Source organism: Erythrolamprus reginae, chromosome 2 (assembly GCF_031021105.1).
Source record: "Erythrolamprus reginae isolate rEryReg1 chromosome 2, rEryReg1.hap1, whole genome shotgun sequence".
In the NCBI taxonomy this organism is placed as follows: domain Eukaryota; kingdom Metazoa; phylum Chordata; class Lepidosauria; order Squamata; family Dipsadidae; genus Erythrolamprus; species Erythrolamprus reginae.
This window is the reverse complement of record NC_091951.1, coordinates 118,148,314-118,163,473: the sequence shown is the minus strand read 5'-3', so window position 1 is coordinate 118,163,473 and position 15,160 is coordinate 118,148,314. Positions and strand designations below refer to the sequence as shown.

General features: G+C 40.7%; 1 protein-coding gene across 1 annotated transcript in view; it reads right to left on the bottom strand.

Moving 5' to 3' along the window:
• Positions 1–11,259: 11,259 nt before the first annotated feature.
• SLC22A4 (solute carrier family 22 member 4) overlaps positions 11,260–15,160 on the bottom strand; it is a 93,024-nt gene continuing 89,123 nt past the window's right edge. Inside the window, exon 10 of the mRNA XM_070739299.1 lies at positions 11,260–15,091. Coding sequence (XP_070595400.1) covers positions 15,010–15,091 — 82 coding nt within the window. The 3' untranslated portion in view covers positions 11,260–15,009. The remainder of the gene's footprint in view (positions 15,092–15,160) is intronic.

The window sequence follows — 15,160 nt, the reverse complement described above, 5'->3', positions numbered from 1 at the left end:
AATATATATATCTTTAAATAATCTTTTGCAAAGCACAATGGCTTGATTAGATTAACATGGAAAGCCAAAACCAAATTATATTGTGACTGAGTATGAGGCATGAAGCATGAGGCAAGTAATGATGTAGACAAAAAATAATTAACATGTTTTCCCAAAATACAACCTACCCCCAAAATAAGTCCTAGCCTGATTTTTTGGGGGGTGGATCTGATATGCCCTACCACAAAAATAAGCCCTAATTCAGGCTTAGCTGGATAGGCCTAGCCAGCACAGGAGGAACCTCTTCCCTTCCCTGGCCACATCATACCTACTTGGCCCCTTAACTCCAGCCCATGGATCAGCTGATCCAGTGAGGGCCAGTTCTGTCTCTCTGGCTGCCAGGAGATATTTCCAGCGCACTCTTGCTAGCCCCAGCCCTGGCCACAGTGCTAGGCAACCTTGTAGCCAAGGGACCCTTTATTCCTCAGCTCACCTTGTGCCTATGGATCAGGCCGCAAGCACGGTTTACACTCTGCCAGGCCTGGAGCTCGGGGTGTTGCTTAGACTCCTGCTAGCATGAGGCAGAAAACCATGCAGTCCATCGGAATTGACTTCCCCCTCCACTTGTACCTTGCTGTTGGTTGAGAAAAGGACAGGCAAATGTGGAAGATTGTTGGAAACACGTTACGATAAAAGCAAAGTCCAGCCTGTTCCTTTCAGGTGATGTCTCTCTCTTTGTGAGAGAATGAGAAAAACAACAATGGGGAGTAACAAGAATGGCAGGCAATGCTGTTTTAAAGGGTTTCCTCTCCGTTGTTTCTCTTCTCCGCTCCATCCTGCCCGCCCATAGCATCTGGGCCTGCCGGGGACCGTCTACCCAAACCAAACGACCGGGAGGCTTTGGGACAGCAGCCTTCTAGCGCCCACCGTCCTGGCAAAAGTGAAGCTGAAGAAGGTGGGAGCTGCATGGAGCTCCTTCAATGGCCTCCCTGTCACGCTGTGGTTGACAGCCTCCAAAGACATTGAGAAACATCCAGTAGTTAGATAGTTAACTCTGTTTATTAATGTAGCTCCTCCTTTGTGATGTAACTGCTTTGCTCACATCCTCCTCCTTGCAGGAAGAAGGTCTCTAGCTTCAGAGAATCTCCATTACGCATTACATTCATTAGCAATGTAGATGTCCATTTTATGTATCTTCAGACAAACTTTATTTTTCTACTTTTTCTAATAAAAGTTTAGTTCATTCGAACATGCTCTGTCTGTACTTTAATAGCCATCTCCTCCGGAAGGTCCTGGTTCAGTCCTAGCGGGCTGAGCACCTTGCAAAGGTAAGGACCCTCTGAATCCAACATGGTAAGCAGATGGTGGTCTAATATTAAAGAAGCAGACTCCGCTTACATTCTGTAAGCTCACTGGCTGTTCTCCAGATGCCAGCCAAACGAAAGAAAAATCCACTCACGCAATCCTACATCGATTCAATCTCCGGCCAGCAGCTTGCTGAGCTAAAAGAAATTATCCGAGCTACGGATGCGAAAAGGGAATGCATCATGTCTTTGCAACGTGAGACGGAACTTTCCGACGCTGGCGAATCTCAACAAATCGTAAGTCACTCTTATCTAATTGATGACCAGATTGAGATTCGGGAGGAGGAAAATAAATCTGTCACAGGGATTCCCCCAGGCAGTATTTCAAATCAGCCTAGCGACGAGGAGATAGAAGAAGAAACTTTAACTCCCTCTCAAATTCTCCAGTCATCAGTTTTGCCCTGTAAGGTCTCTCTCACTTCTGCTAGAATAAAGGGGACCACCTCTAATTTACAACAAAGTTGATAACTGAAAAAATGGAGTCTGTGTCCCTGGCAGATGCCACGTATGTCCAGTCTCAGAAAGCAGATAGTGTAGGAATGTACTCCTCCTATCCAGCCGAAGACACACATGCGCAAAAGGGTCACGCTTCAGTGGTCACACATTTCTACCCTGCCGCGTTATCTCACATAGAGGCCCTTTCAAGGGAAGAAGGGAGGGCAGAATTGCCCACAGAAAAAAAAATGGAACATTTGCCTTTTGCAGTTAGAAGCCGCGGGGAGGGGCAAATTCACCCACTGCAGCAACTTACGCAGCAGCGGCCACTAGTGGATGGAATGCCCAAAAGGCACAAACTCTTCCTGAAGCCAATGTGTATGATGTGAAGTCTAATGTATCTAGAGCTTCTCTCACCGCACAGATGCAAAGGGACCCTGTTCCTCAAATTTCAGGCATTTCTGTTTCACCACAGAGACCACCAGTCCTTACTCCACAGATGCCAACGCAACTTCCCCAGATGGCTCAGACACCAGGTTTGTCAGCGGGGGTTGGGGCTCAACCCCAGCCACTGCAAGCAGTTCAGATGACTGCATCTACAAGGCAAACCATCACCTCTTCTGCATTGAAAGGTGAGTTCGTGCTGATGCCAAATGGACACAACTACAGGAAGTGGCTTCACAGGATTAATTTGCACCTACTGGCTCACGACATTGATGGGATCACTCACAATCCCCCAGTAAGGTGCTGGACTGAAGAAGAAAGAGAAGCTGACATAAAAGCCAAGCTACTCATTCTTATGAGCATGGACTCACAATTGTCAATGAGGTACACTCATGACATCACTTCTGCTGAGCTGTTAGAGTCACTTGACGGCATGTTTAGGCCAATATCAGATGAAGGCAACTACATACTGATATCCAAGTTTAACAATACTAAACTTCCAACTGGGAATGAACTCGCTCCACACTTATCCAAGATGCTAACCATGCACAAAGATTTAGAGGAGAGAGGATATCGCTATGACGATAATCAAGTCACTGCTGCTATCATATCTTCCCTTGGTCCCGAATGGAGGGAAGTCATTTACAAGTTTAGTATACTTCCATTGGCCCAAAAGACCACACAAAGACTCTGTAACATGCTAACTGAAGAAGCAGAATTGCTGCACACTAGCCTTAGGCCTATGTCAGCAGCATTCAAACCTAACTTGGCAAAGAGCGGTCAACAGAAAACCAGTACTCCAAAGTACCCACGCCAGAAACAACCTAAGAAGGATGACACTCACAAGTCTGCTGATTTGCAAAGTGTCCACTCTGGCACATCTGACCCTCCACCATATCCAACTCAAGCAAAGGGGGCACAGAAGAAAGGATCCTAGGGAAAGAGTTCTGGAGCTGCAAAGACAACTCCCAAAGACTCCAAAGATGAGAAAGCTACTTACGTTAGTACCATCTTCCGCAACACTGTTCCTGAGAAGAGTCCACTCTACGACATACGCGAGTTATGGACCCTAGACAGCGGAGCAGCGGTGCACATCGCGTACCAGAAGGAATCCTTCACTGAGCCACACCAGACAGATGTCAAGGAATTGATTGGATTTGGGGACCTACACTCCAAAGTGGAAGGAAAAGGAAAAGTCTTCGTCAAAGAACTGGACTCCCTTATCTCAAATGTTTTCTACGTTCCAATTGCCAAGAACAACATTCTTAGTGGTTATTGCCTGAGAGAAGAATTGAAGGTTGTAATAAACTATGAACTATGACACTAACATCATCAAGGATGGCAAACGTCTTGCTACTACCATTCCCATTAAAGGTGTTTTTTATTTAAAACCTAAACCTCCAATTAAAGGTGGTGTAAGTATAAGCGTTCCAATGGGCGAAAGCACAGGTCCAGAGAGAAAACCTGGTGCAACTACTAGTTCAGAGGCTTCTAAAGCCAATGAAATCCCTGAGGTTCCTAATACTGTTACAAATGTTAAACATATATTAACAAACAAATCTTTTCATTCCAGGTGTGTCCACAGATAGCATCGTCGCTTGGGGCATGCTTCTTACCCCGTCTTAGCAAAGATGTCTGAATATGTTGATGGTTTCAAAATTGATGGGACTTGCCAAGTTTACTTAGACTGTAAAATTTGTAACACAGCCAAGTCCAAAAATTCACCAATACCTAAGGTCGCTGTTCGATTGTGTTCACGCATTTTTGAATTGGTCCACACCGACGTTGTCGGTCCATTTCGGCCTACTGTTGGTAAACGTAAGTATTTCTTAACTGTAGTTGACAGTTACTCACGATTTGGCTATGTTTTTCTTTTAAAACAAAAATCAGAGGCGTTTGAGGTCTTTAAAGACTTTGCTGCAGAGATACTCACCCAACACGACGTCTGGATCAAGCGAATTCAAAGTGACCGTGGAGGCGAATTCATGTCGCAACAGTTCCAAGGATGGATGGCCAGGAATGGAATCCGCCAGCAGACCTCAGCACCTGCGACTCCCCAACACAACGGTATTTGTGAACGGAGGAACAGGATCTTGCAGACGATGTTTCGTTGTCTCCTTGAGGATGCAGGCTTGGACTTTTCATACTGGGGCAAAGCAGTAAGGTATGCTAATTACATTGTTAACAGAACATGGAGTAGCGTCATACAAGACACTCCTTATTACTTGCTTCATGCCAAGAAGCCTGATGTTCAAAACATCTACATTTTTGGTTGTTATGCCACTGTTAACATTCCACTTGAACAAAGAAGGAAAGGAGGTCCTGTGTCAGAAAGAATGAGATTCATCGGCTTTGATGAAGTCTCCAAGTACCACAAATTTGCTGACTCTCATCACAGAGTCTATATTTCTAATTCAGCCAAATTTGAGGAAGACACAAATTGGTCCAGTATACATAGTAATGATACTTCAGTTTATTTTCCTAAGGAAGGTGTGGCGATACCCAGTGTTCCCTCTAATTTTTTCCCGGTGTGGGCGGAAAGGTATAGTGTCTGAGCAGCAGTCCTTTTGGGACTGGGCGGCATAGAAGTCTAAATAAATAAATAAATAAAGTGTGAGCGCACACTATCAGGCGTACGCGAGTTCTGACATCCATAATTCGCTCCCCCTCCTTTCTCTCTCCTCCTTCCTCTCTCATCTCTTTCCTTTCTCTCCCTCCCTTTCTCTTTCCGTTCTCTCCCTCCCTCTTCCTCTCTATCCTTTATATATGTCTCTTTCTCCCTCCATCATTCCCTCTTTTTCTCCCTCCCTTTCTCTCCCTCCCTCTTTCTCTCTATCCTTTCTATCTGTCACTCTTTCTTTCTCTCCCTCCTTTATTCCCTCTTTGTCTTTCCCTCCCTCCCTTTCTCTCTATCCTTTATAGCTCTCACTCTTTCTTTCTTTCTTTCTCTTCCTCCTTCATTCCCTCTTTCTCTCCCTCCTTTTCTCTCTTTCCTTTCTCTCCCTCCCTCTTTCTCTCTATCCTTTATATCTCTCACTCTTTCTTTCTTTCTCTTCCTCCATTCCCTCTTTCTCGCCCTCCTTTTCTCTCTTTCCTTTCTCTTCCTCCCTCTTTCTCTCTATCATTTATATCTCTCTCTTTCTTTCTCTCCCTCCTCTCCCTCCCTCGCTTTCTCTCCCTCCCTCCCTCTTTCTATCCTTTATATCTCTCACTCTTTCTTTGTTTCTCTTCCTTCTTCATTCCCTCTATCTCTCCCTCCTTTTCTCTCTCTTTCCTTTCTCTCCCTCCCTCTCTATCCTTTATACATCTCTCTTTCTCTCCCTCCTTCATTCCCTCTTTCTCTCTATCCTTTATATCTCTCTCTTTCTTTCTCTCCCTCTTTCATTCCCTCTTTGTCATCGAGTTGGTGGCATGGCCGGTGGATTCACACACACCCCCCGCACGGACGAACATCAGGCTGGCGGCGTGGCTGGCGGATTCGCGCCTCCCCCCACATGGATGGACATCGGGCTGGCGGCAGTGCCGGCAGATTCCCCCCCCGGCACGTACGGACATTGGGCTGGTGGGGTGGCCGGCGGATTGCTCCCCCCTAGCATGTACGGACATCGGGCTGGCGGCTGGCAGCCAGCTTTGCTGACGCTGAAATCCCTGACGATGAACTTGAAGGCGGAGATGATGATGAAGGATGGACCAGCGTTCCAAGACGTTCAAAGAGAACCACTAAAGGAACTCCTCCAAAGAGATTTGCACAGCAAGTATCTGAATCTCCTTTTCTTTTCATGTGTAATAATCTTACACTTCCACCTGATCATTTTCACCAGATCAAACTTTTGCCTGAATCTGAACAAGAAAAATGGTATGAGGCTATGGAACGCGAACTGGACTGCCTAAAGAAACTTAAGGTGTTCCAACAGGTGGAGCCTCCCAACAAGAAGAAAGTCATTGGCACACGCTGGGTGTATAAGCTCAAACAGAAACCTAATGAAGGAAAACTGTATAAAGCTAGACTTGTAGCTCAAGGATTCTCTCAAGTTTATCCGGATGACTACACTGACACATATTCACCCACAGTCAAAAATGAGAGTGTCAAGATTGCCCTAATCACTGCTATTGCTTTGGACTTAGAGGTTTTTCAGTTTGATGTAGAGACTGCCTATTTGAACGCTGATCTGAATGAAGAGATCTACAAGGGTGCTCCCGGGTTCCAGGACCGAGAAGGTGAAGTCTGGTCTCTGAGCAAGTCTTTATACGGCCTCAAACAGAGTGCCCTTATGTGGTACAAGTTATTATCCCAAAAGCTAAATTCAATGGGCTTTATTAAGTCCATCCCTGATGAATGCGTGTTCACAAAAGGGCAAGGTAAGACTTATGAAATTGTTCTTGTTTATGTTGATGATATTGTTTACATAGGTCCAAATGAAAGCACCAGTAAAACTTTTGCTAAGGGTCTTGAGAAACATTTCACCTTAAAAAGCCTAGGGCATATTAATGATTATCTAGGTGTTCAGTTTGAGAAAACTGAGAAGGGGTTCTCTCTTTCACAAGAAAGTAAGGTTGACCAGCTCTTGCAGAATTGTAACATGTCTGATGCGAAAACTTGTCATTCTCCTATGCAGACTGATTTTTACAGGTTAACCCGAGAAGAGTATCCTGATTTTGACAACAAAACACTGTACCGGTCAGTGATTGGATCGCTATTGTACATCAGCAGTTGGACAAGACCTGACATTTCGCTGAGTGTGAATCTACTGTCCAGATACGTTGGCAACGCAACCACGTTTCACTGGTCTTGCATAAAGAGACTGTTGAGATACATGAAGCTCACAAAGGACAAGAAGTTGTACCTCGAGCCGAATCATGTTGAGTACCCTGAAGTGATTTGTTATGCAGATGCTGACTGGGCAAGTGACACAGAAACACGAAAAAGTACTTCTGGTTATATACTGTTTTTAAATGGTTGTCCTTTCTTTTGGAAAGTTAGGCAGCAGAAGTTTATTTCTTGCTCTTCAACTGAGTCTGAATATGCATGTGTTTCTGATTGCTGTAATGAGTTAACCTCTCTTTTTAATCTCATTGATAGTATTTGGGAAAGTCCAAAGAAACCAATTGTTATTATGGAGGATAACATTTCAGTCACATATATTGCTGAAGCTGAATTTGTTGGAGCTCGTTCACGGCACATTCACATCCGGTATCAAAATACCAGAGAGAAGGTGAAAGAAGGATTCGTAAAACTTAAGTATGTACCTACTACTGAGCAGATCGCTGACTTGCTGAATAAGCCGTTGCCAGCTGATCAACATGAATACCTCACCAACAAAATGTGCCTTAAGTGAACTGATGCCTTGATGTCCTGATGTCCCTTATGTCTCTGATGACTGACAAAGAAGGGGTGTCACGCTGTGGTTGACAGCCTCCAAAGACATTGAGAAACATCCAGTAGTTAGATAGTTAACTCTGTTTATTAATGTAGCTCCTCCTTTGTGATGTAACTGCTTTGCTCACATCCTCCTCCTTGCAGGAAGAAGGTCTCTAGCTTCAGAGAATCTCCATTACGCATTACATTCATTAGCAATGTAGATGTCCATTTTATGTCTCTTCAGACAAACTTTATTTTTCTACTTTTTCTAATAAAAGTTTAGTTCATTCGAACATGCTCTGTCTGTACTTTAATAGCCATCTCCTCCGGAAGGTCCTGGTTCAGTCCTAGCAGGCTGAGCACCTTGCAAAGGTAAGGACCCTCTGAATCCAACACTCCCCACCCCTGCCCATACATGAGGTATAAGCAGGGTTGGGCTGCTGCCCGGATAAGGTGGAACACAGTGGGGGTAGCAAAAATGGAGCTCCACCCTAGAGCACCCAATTTGCAGTAAAAGATGTTGAAAGAAAATACAGGGCTTCCTGCATAGCCACGCTCAGTGTGATAGTAAAAAAATTGGTAAAAAAAAAATTCACTGGGTATAGGTACGGGTTGAGTTTGGCATTTCACCTTTCTGCCTTTTGCAAAGTTTTGGGTGCATGCAACAAAAGCAGAAGTCTTTCTTTCTCTATCCAAACTCCACCAAAAATAAGTTTTTGTGAGACTCGTTGCGTTGCCGCCACAGCTTCTTGGAGCAGGGCCCCGCAAGGCTTCTTGTGGCATTGCGTGCATGAAAGTCATCACCGCTACGAGTTTTATAGTAGTGCAGCTGGCATCCTACTATTTGCGGCTGTGCCGATGTCAAATCACGTGGTGGTGCCACCGCTCATGGGCGCAATGACACAAAAGCCAGGCAGCATCTAGGAGGCTTCAGTGAGGCCTGTGTGCATGCGCAGAAGAGGCAGTGTGGGTGCGTTTGTGTTGTGTGCATGCATGGGGGTTGTGCTCCTGCACCAGGGAAGGGCACTGCATTACCAGTGTGAGCATGTGTGTGCACGCTATCACATGTGCGCACATGCTATTGCATGGACTCTTTTGGCACCAGGGCCAAAAAAGGTTTGCCAGCACTGACTTATTGCATGTTTGCTAGGATAGGAAACAGATGGACTTGTGAGTACACATTTACTTCACTTAAGGCAACATTCAGAAGACCAGAAGCTGCAGTTGTATTTCTAAACCAACACCTTACAACTAGCTAACTTGGAGATTCGATTTGAAAATTTGTTTAATAAATTGTTAGAGAGAAATGTTCAAAATATGTTATCTTGGTATATAAGTAGAAATGTAAAATCTGTTTGCAGACACGCATTTCTACTCCTCAGGGATGAAATTTGAAAGTGGTCTCTCTTAACCTAAAATTAACTAGGTCCAAACCTGCTTATCATTTTGAGCACAGCAACGGGCCCTCATAATTGTCTCCAAAACTATAATTCAAAGTTTATCTTTCCAAGCAGAAGATATTTTGAAATATTAACTTTGTGAAGGTTTTTGGAAATTAAGAAAAAAAGAACAATTTATTTCCAATTATTTGTTCATGAATGTATAAGCTGTATTCAATAACTATTGTCTGATCTCCAACCTTCCATTTATGGGGAAGCTTGTCGAGAAGGTGGTGTCTCCCCCCTGCTGTTTAATATCTACATGAAACCGCTGGGTGAGATCATCCGAGAACACGGGGTGAGTTACCATCAGAATGCTGATGATACTCAGCTATACATCTTCTCCCCGTGTCCTCTCAGTGAAGCAGTGGGAGTAATGTGTCGATGTCTGGAGGCTGTTAGGGTCTGGATGGGTGCTAACAGGCTTGAAAAGACAGAGTGGCTATGGGTTCTGCCTCCCACGGACACTTCCATCTGTCCGTCCATTACTCAGGGGAATTTTTGACTCCTCCACAGGTCTGCAACTTGGGCGTCCTCCTTGATCCACAGCTGATTTTGGACCATCGACTTTTGACTGTGGTGAGGGGGGCATTTGCACAGATTCTCCTGATGCACCAATTGCAGTCCTATTTGGACAGGGAGTCTCTACTCACAGTTCCTCATGCCCTTATCACCTCGAGATTTGACTACTGCAATGCTCTCTACATGGGGCTACCTTGGAAGTGTTCGGAAACTTCAAATCATGCAAAATGCAGCTGCGCAAGCAGTCATGGGCCTTCCTAGACATGCCCATGTTTCTCCAACACTCTGTGGACTGTATTGGTTGCCAATTGGTTTCCGGACACAATTCAAAGTATTGGTAATGACCTATAAAGCCCTACGTGGCATCGGGCCAGATTACTTGTAGGACTGCCTTCTGCCATATGAATCTCAGCGACCGGTTAGGTACCACAGTGGGCCTTCTCCAGGTCTCATCAACCATACAATGTTGCTTGGTGGGGCCAAGGGGAAGAGCCTTCTCTGTGGGGGGCCCGGCCCTCTGGAATCAGCTCCCTTGAGATTCGCACTGCCCCCCACCCTCCTCACCTTCTATAAATCTTAAGACTTTTATGTTGCCAGGCTTGGGCAATTAGATCTTAGGCCCCTGGTCGATGAATGTTATGTGTGGCTGAGGTCTGTGTACGATTTATTTTTAAAACATTAGGGATTTAGGTTACATATTTAGCTATTTATTTATCTAATTAATTATTAGTTAATTGCTTTTATTATACGTTGTAAGCCACCCCGAGTATTCAGAGAGGTGGTATAGAAATCCTTTCAAAAGTTATGTCTTTAAAAAAAAGAAATCCAATAAATAAATAAATATTTAAATTTATTATTGGGGATAGTTGCCTACATTTTGAAGCACAAAATTCAAAATAGATGAATTTCAACTATTCTGTAAGTTTTAGTCTTGAAGTGGTATTTTTCCATCTTGATACCTGTTTTTAGCTCAAGAGAAATATTGAGTATGAAATGCTTCCACATTCAGTAATGTATTGTACATCTTTATTTGAAACATAGATCAACCTGCTGATTTAAAGAGACCCAGTCCTCTAATAGTTTTGATTTAGGGATTGCAGTTTTGATAAATTTGTGCAAAGTATAAATTGGTAAATCTTTAAAAATGCACATTTTTTAATCATTATGTAGTGCAACAGACTAACCAAATTAGTCTTCTGGAATGTCACTTGATAATTTGCCACATTTATCACATGATAATAACTATCAGACTAACTAATGTACCTGTATGCATTATTTTGATCTTGAAAAGTAATGATGTGAACCAAAAATATTTAATAGTTTTGATAATTGTTCAAAGTATTTTGTCTGCTTTTGGGATATCATGGCTGATTTATTTTGTTATTACTTGTTTAAGATATTCTATCCCAAATTTGAAATTATAATGTAGTATTGATTGTAACACTCTCATAATAGTCATAAGTAATTCTTTCACATTTATTGATATATCTGTGTTATTTAATACTAAGTCAGCACCAACTCTCTCAGGCTAAATTTCATTTGTTTTCTAACCTCCATCTTACAATATATATTCATGTTTTATATTGATTTGTTAGTCCTTCGTACTAAATAAGGACAATACCATCAGTATCTGAAGGAAATGGTATTTTTTTATATTATCAAACACATAATATACCTTTTTTAACTCTTCAAGCACAGAAAACAACTCAGTATTAAGTTTGGAACATTTTGTTTGTTTTACTCGCATTGAAGAAAATAAAGAGATACTGTTACAGGGTGATACATGACAGATTCCATAAACTTTATACAAATTGGCACAATCCAAATGAATGGCGAAGAGTCCAACGTAGAACATAAATTTGTAAAATAGGAGTGCCACTCTGCCCTATACCTTTGTTTCGGTCTGCTTTGAGGATCCTCTAGTAGAAAGACCATTGCACTTCCTTCTCCCTTCTAATCACAAAACCAGTTCTTTCAGTTGGAGAACCTGATTCCAAGCAATATTCAGTACATTGTCAGATACAGTATAAGTGCAATCCAAAACATATCTAAAAGAGATACTTTGGTTGAGAAACTTGTCTTTTTTTTTAATAAGGAACACCAAACATGATTACAAGGCACTTTACAAAATTAACAATTAAATGAAATTTGTTCAACCTGATTTATAACTTGTAGCCTTTTATTGCAACTTAATAGAACCAGATTCCTTCCTTTTTAATGTCTTTCAAGGCAGTAGCAAAAGAAAAATGGAGTTGTATTGAAGTATTGATTCCCTACTTGCATGACTGGTGAATGTCTTTCCCTGAATGAAACAAAATTGTGCATACTGCCTTCCAGGAGACATAATTAAAACTTTGGCTAGCACCACAATTGTTTTACAGAAAAAAAATAGAGTAAAGGAAGGACTAAAATGTGACAATGACTTGACTTCCTCCATTCCAAATGGTCCTCCTTCCATTTCCTGTCTTCGGAAGATTGCAATCATTATCTGAAAAATCCCTGAGAAGTCTATATTGGCAAATATTTTGATGTAGTAATTATAGGGTCAATACTGCAATATGTCAAAAATCCATGCCCGGAAGTTATAAATGTTTGCCTACCGAGCAACAAAAAGCAAAAAGAAATATAATTGTTGCTTTCTTCAGCAGACTTTCTTCAATTACTAAATTGGACCTCATTAGATGAAAACAGCTATATTATAAGAATTTAAGGATATACCAGGAGGCTAAAACGACTTTACAACTTGTACTAGGTCATGTAATACTGTAATAGTCTTGAAAAGGGATCCCTCCAAAATTTTAAAATCAATTGCAAAGTCACAATCTTCTAGAAAGTGCAGCTTTCTAAACTGGACAGTGTTGAACTAAAAATCAAGAGACTCTTATACAATGAAAAAACTCTAGCAAAACTAGATTCTCCAAAAAAAGTACCACAAATATTGTCTTAAGAAACAGTTACAATTACAACAGGATAAAACTGTATAAGAATCCATTATTTTGTTTAAAATATTTATACATATTTATACATAATATATTGCCAGATTACAATACACTATTAAACAATTTTATCTGACAAATTTTTGTTGAGAAAGTCATGAGCACGAACGTTTCTTCCCCCCTAAGTGGTGTTTCAGAATTCTGCCTGTTTGCCATAGGTAAAAACCTGAGAAAACACTGTGGATCCACAGCAATAGCTTGCAATTCAGAACCTGGCAATTTTACAAGTAACTTGAATATTAGAAGAGTTGTGTTAAACACTATGGAAATATTTTGTACCAGAACCATAAAAAATTGAAAAAGAAATGAACATAGCATACATTAATATAATGTCAGCATCACTGCACCGGATTCATAAGGCAAAGTGTTCTCTTACAAGGAACAAGAATTACTAGTCCTGAATTTGTTATTTCAAAGCCAGGGTTTGATTTAAATACTGCTTTGCCCTTTTGCCATTCTCTTTCAAGGTAAATACAGATGCTCCATACAGAATATGAAGATATTAATCTTTAGTTTTCAAAGGAGTGGTTAGAAAAAGCTTCTTTCATAAAGACTTCCTTTCCCATATTTAAAACTTTTGCTAAGTAAAATTTAAAGCAGCCTTCACAGAACCATCAAAGATAATGTCCAAGATAGTCTTGTCCATCAGATGTATTAGAATATAAACTTCATCTTTCTCATAAATAGTCAGCATTTTCTTGGGATCACATTGGAGAAGGTTCGTCTAAGGTAATAAAACAAAGTGTTCTGGACATGCTGTGTTCAGATTAATTGTATAAAAACAAAGCATATTATGCAATTTTGCTACAGTTATGATTCTGACATTTAAGATAAGTGGGTTGCATACTTTTTAATGAATTAAATTTAATATACAGGGGTACCTCTACCTAAGAACACCTCTACTTAAGAACTTTTCTAGATAAGAACCACGTGTTCAAGATTTTTTTTGCCTCTTCTTAAGAATCATTTTCTACTTAGGAACCTGAGCCCAGAAAAATTTCCCAGGAAATTTGAGAGCGGCACGAACGCCCGGCCAGTTTCCTGCTGTTCCCCCTGGATTTCTCTCTCTGGCGTAGTATATGGGGGGCGTGTGCACCTCCTCGCTGCCTCAGTCTCTCTCTCTCTCTTTTTTTTAAGCCTTAAAGTTTTGGATTTTTTTGATTCCCCTCACCTCACCTTCTTCCTTCGGCAGCGACTCCTCCTCTTCTTCCTTCTCCTCCTCCCACCCAAATTCCGAGCTTTTATTTCTTTCCTAATGCATTATCCCACACATTATTTGCTTTTACGTTGATTCCTAACTTTTCTACTTAAGAATCCGGACATGGAATGAATTAAGTTCTTAAGTAGAGGTACCACTGTATTTGCCAGTTTCCTCCCATGATGCAGGCAAAATCTGAATTACAGAAGTTTACATTTTCATTAAATGGCATTTTAAACTTTTTCAAACAAGAAATAAATGTAGGCATATGATTTTGTTGACAAAAGATAAAGGATTTCAGTATTAAATGAGCAACAAATTGTGATTTATACATAAAGACCCAATTGTCTGAATACTTGATTTAAATCACTATCTCATCATATGACTTTCTCAGCAATGGATTTGCTGATAAGCTCATGCACGGTCATCTTTAATTCTTACATTCATAAAACAATTTATTCTGGCAGGCTCACTTACATCCAACATAACACCTGATTTATATTTCTCACTGGAGAAAATAAAGAACTATATTTGGGGCCAGTGAATTAATTGATCATATAAATAACTAGAATGTAAAGTGCAGAGAAAACCTGTCTACATATTGTGTACATTGTTCTTTCTTTGGCAGGCAAATTTCCTAAAACATAGAAGCCAATGATAGTTGATTTTAAATTTTAGATTTTTAGAGCTATTTTCTGGTTGACAGAGGAAAATATGGTTATAATTTATTTATAATATATAAACTAATTTTAAAACATGTGCGTCAGTTTTAAAAATATATTTTTAAAGTTTAAAGTTACATTTTATTATAGTCAATTATTTTCCTTGAAATATTTTACAAGTGAGCCTCAGAAGATATAGCCCTATCCACAAAAAACCTCTGCCATTTATTTTCTTAAGCGTAACATTATAGTTCTTAATCCAGACTTTGGAATACTTAAAAATTGTGTTTGGAGTTCAAGAAACACTAAAACTAAAATGTTATATCAAGTATAAATACACATATAACAATAAAATAATATCTGCACCTCAAGAAGAGATGAAAATATTCAAGACTTCACAAAAATGCAAATCCCAAACCAAGGAATAGAAATAGTTACTGATAAAAATAACTTGTGCCAACAGAGCAGTTTAACACAATTCCACATATTTGGTACATCAGTGTTTTGAAAACTGCAGGATCATTAGGGGAAGTCTCTCTAATAGTGTTATTGACTTTCATATATCTTTAGAAATACGTTTAACAACAAACTCCTCCATTCAATGGAGATGATCAAAATGATGTCATATTCTTGATGCTCAGTTCATTTTGCTCTGAATTCTCTACCTTGTAGAGATTTTTTCTTTTGCTTAACCTAAAAACAAATAGGAAATTGTGTACGTTAGAAATGACGACAGCAAACAATTAGTTTTGTTACTGATAA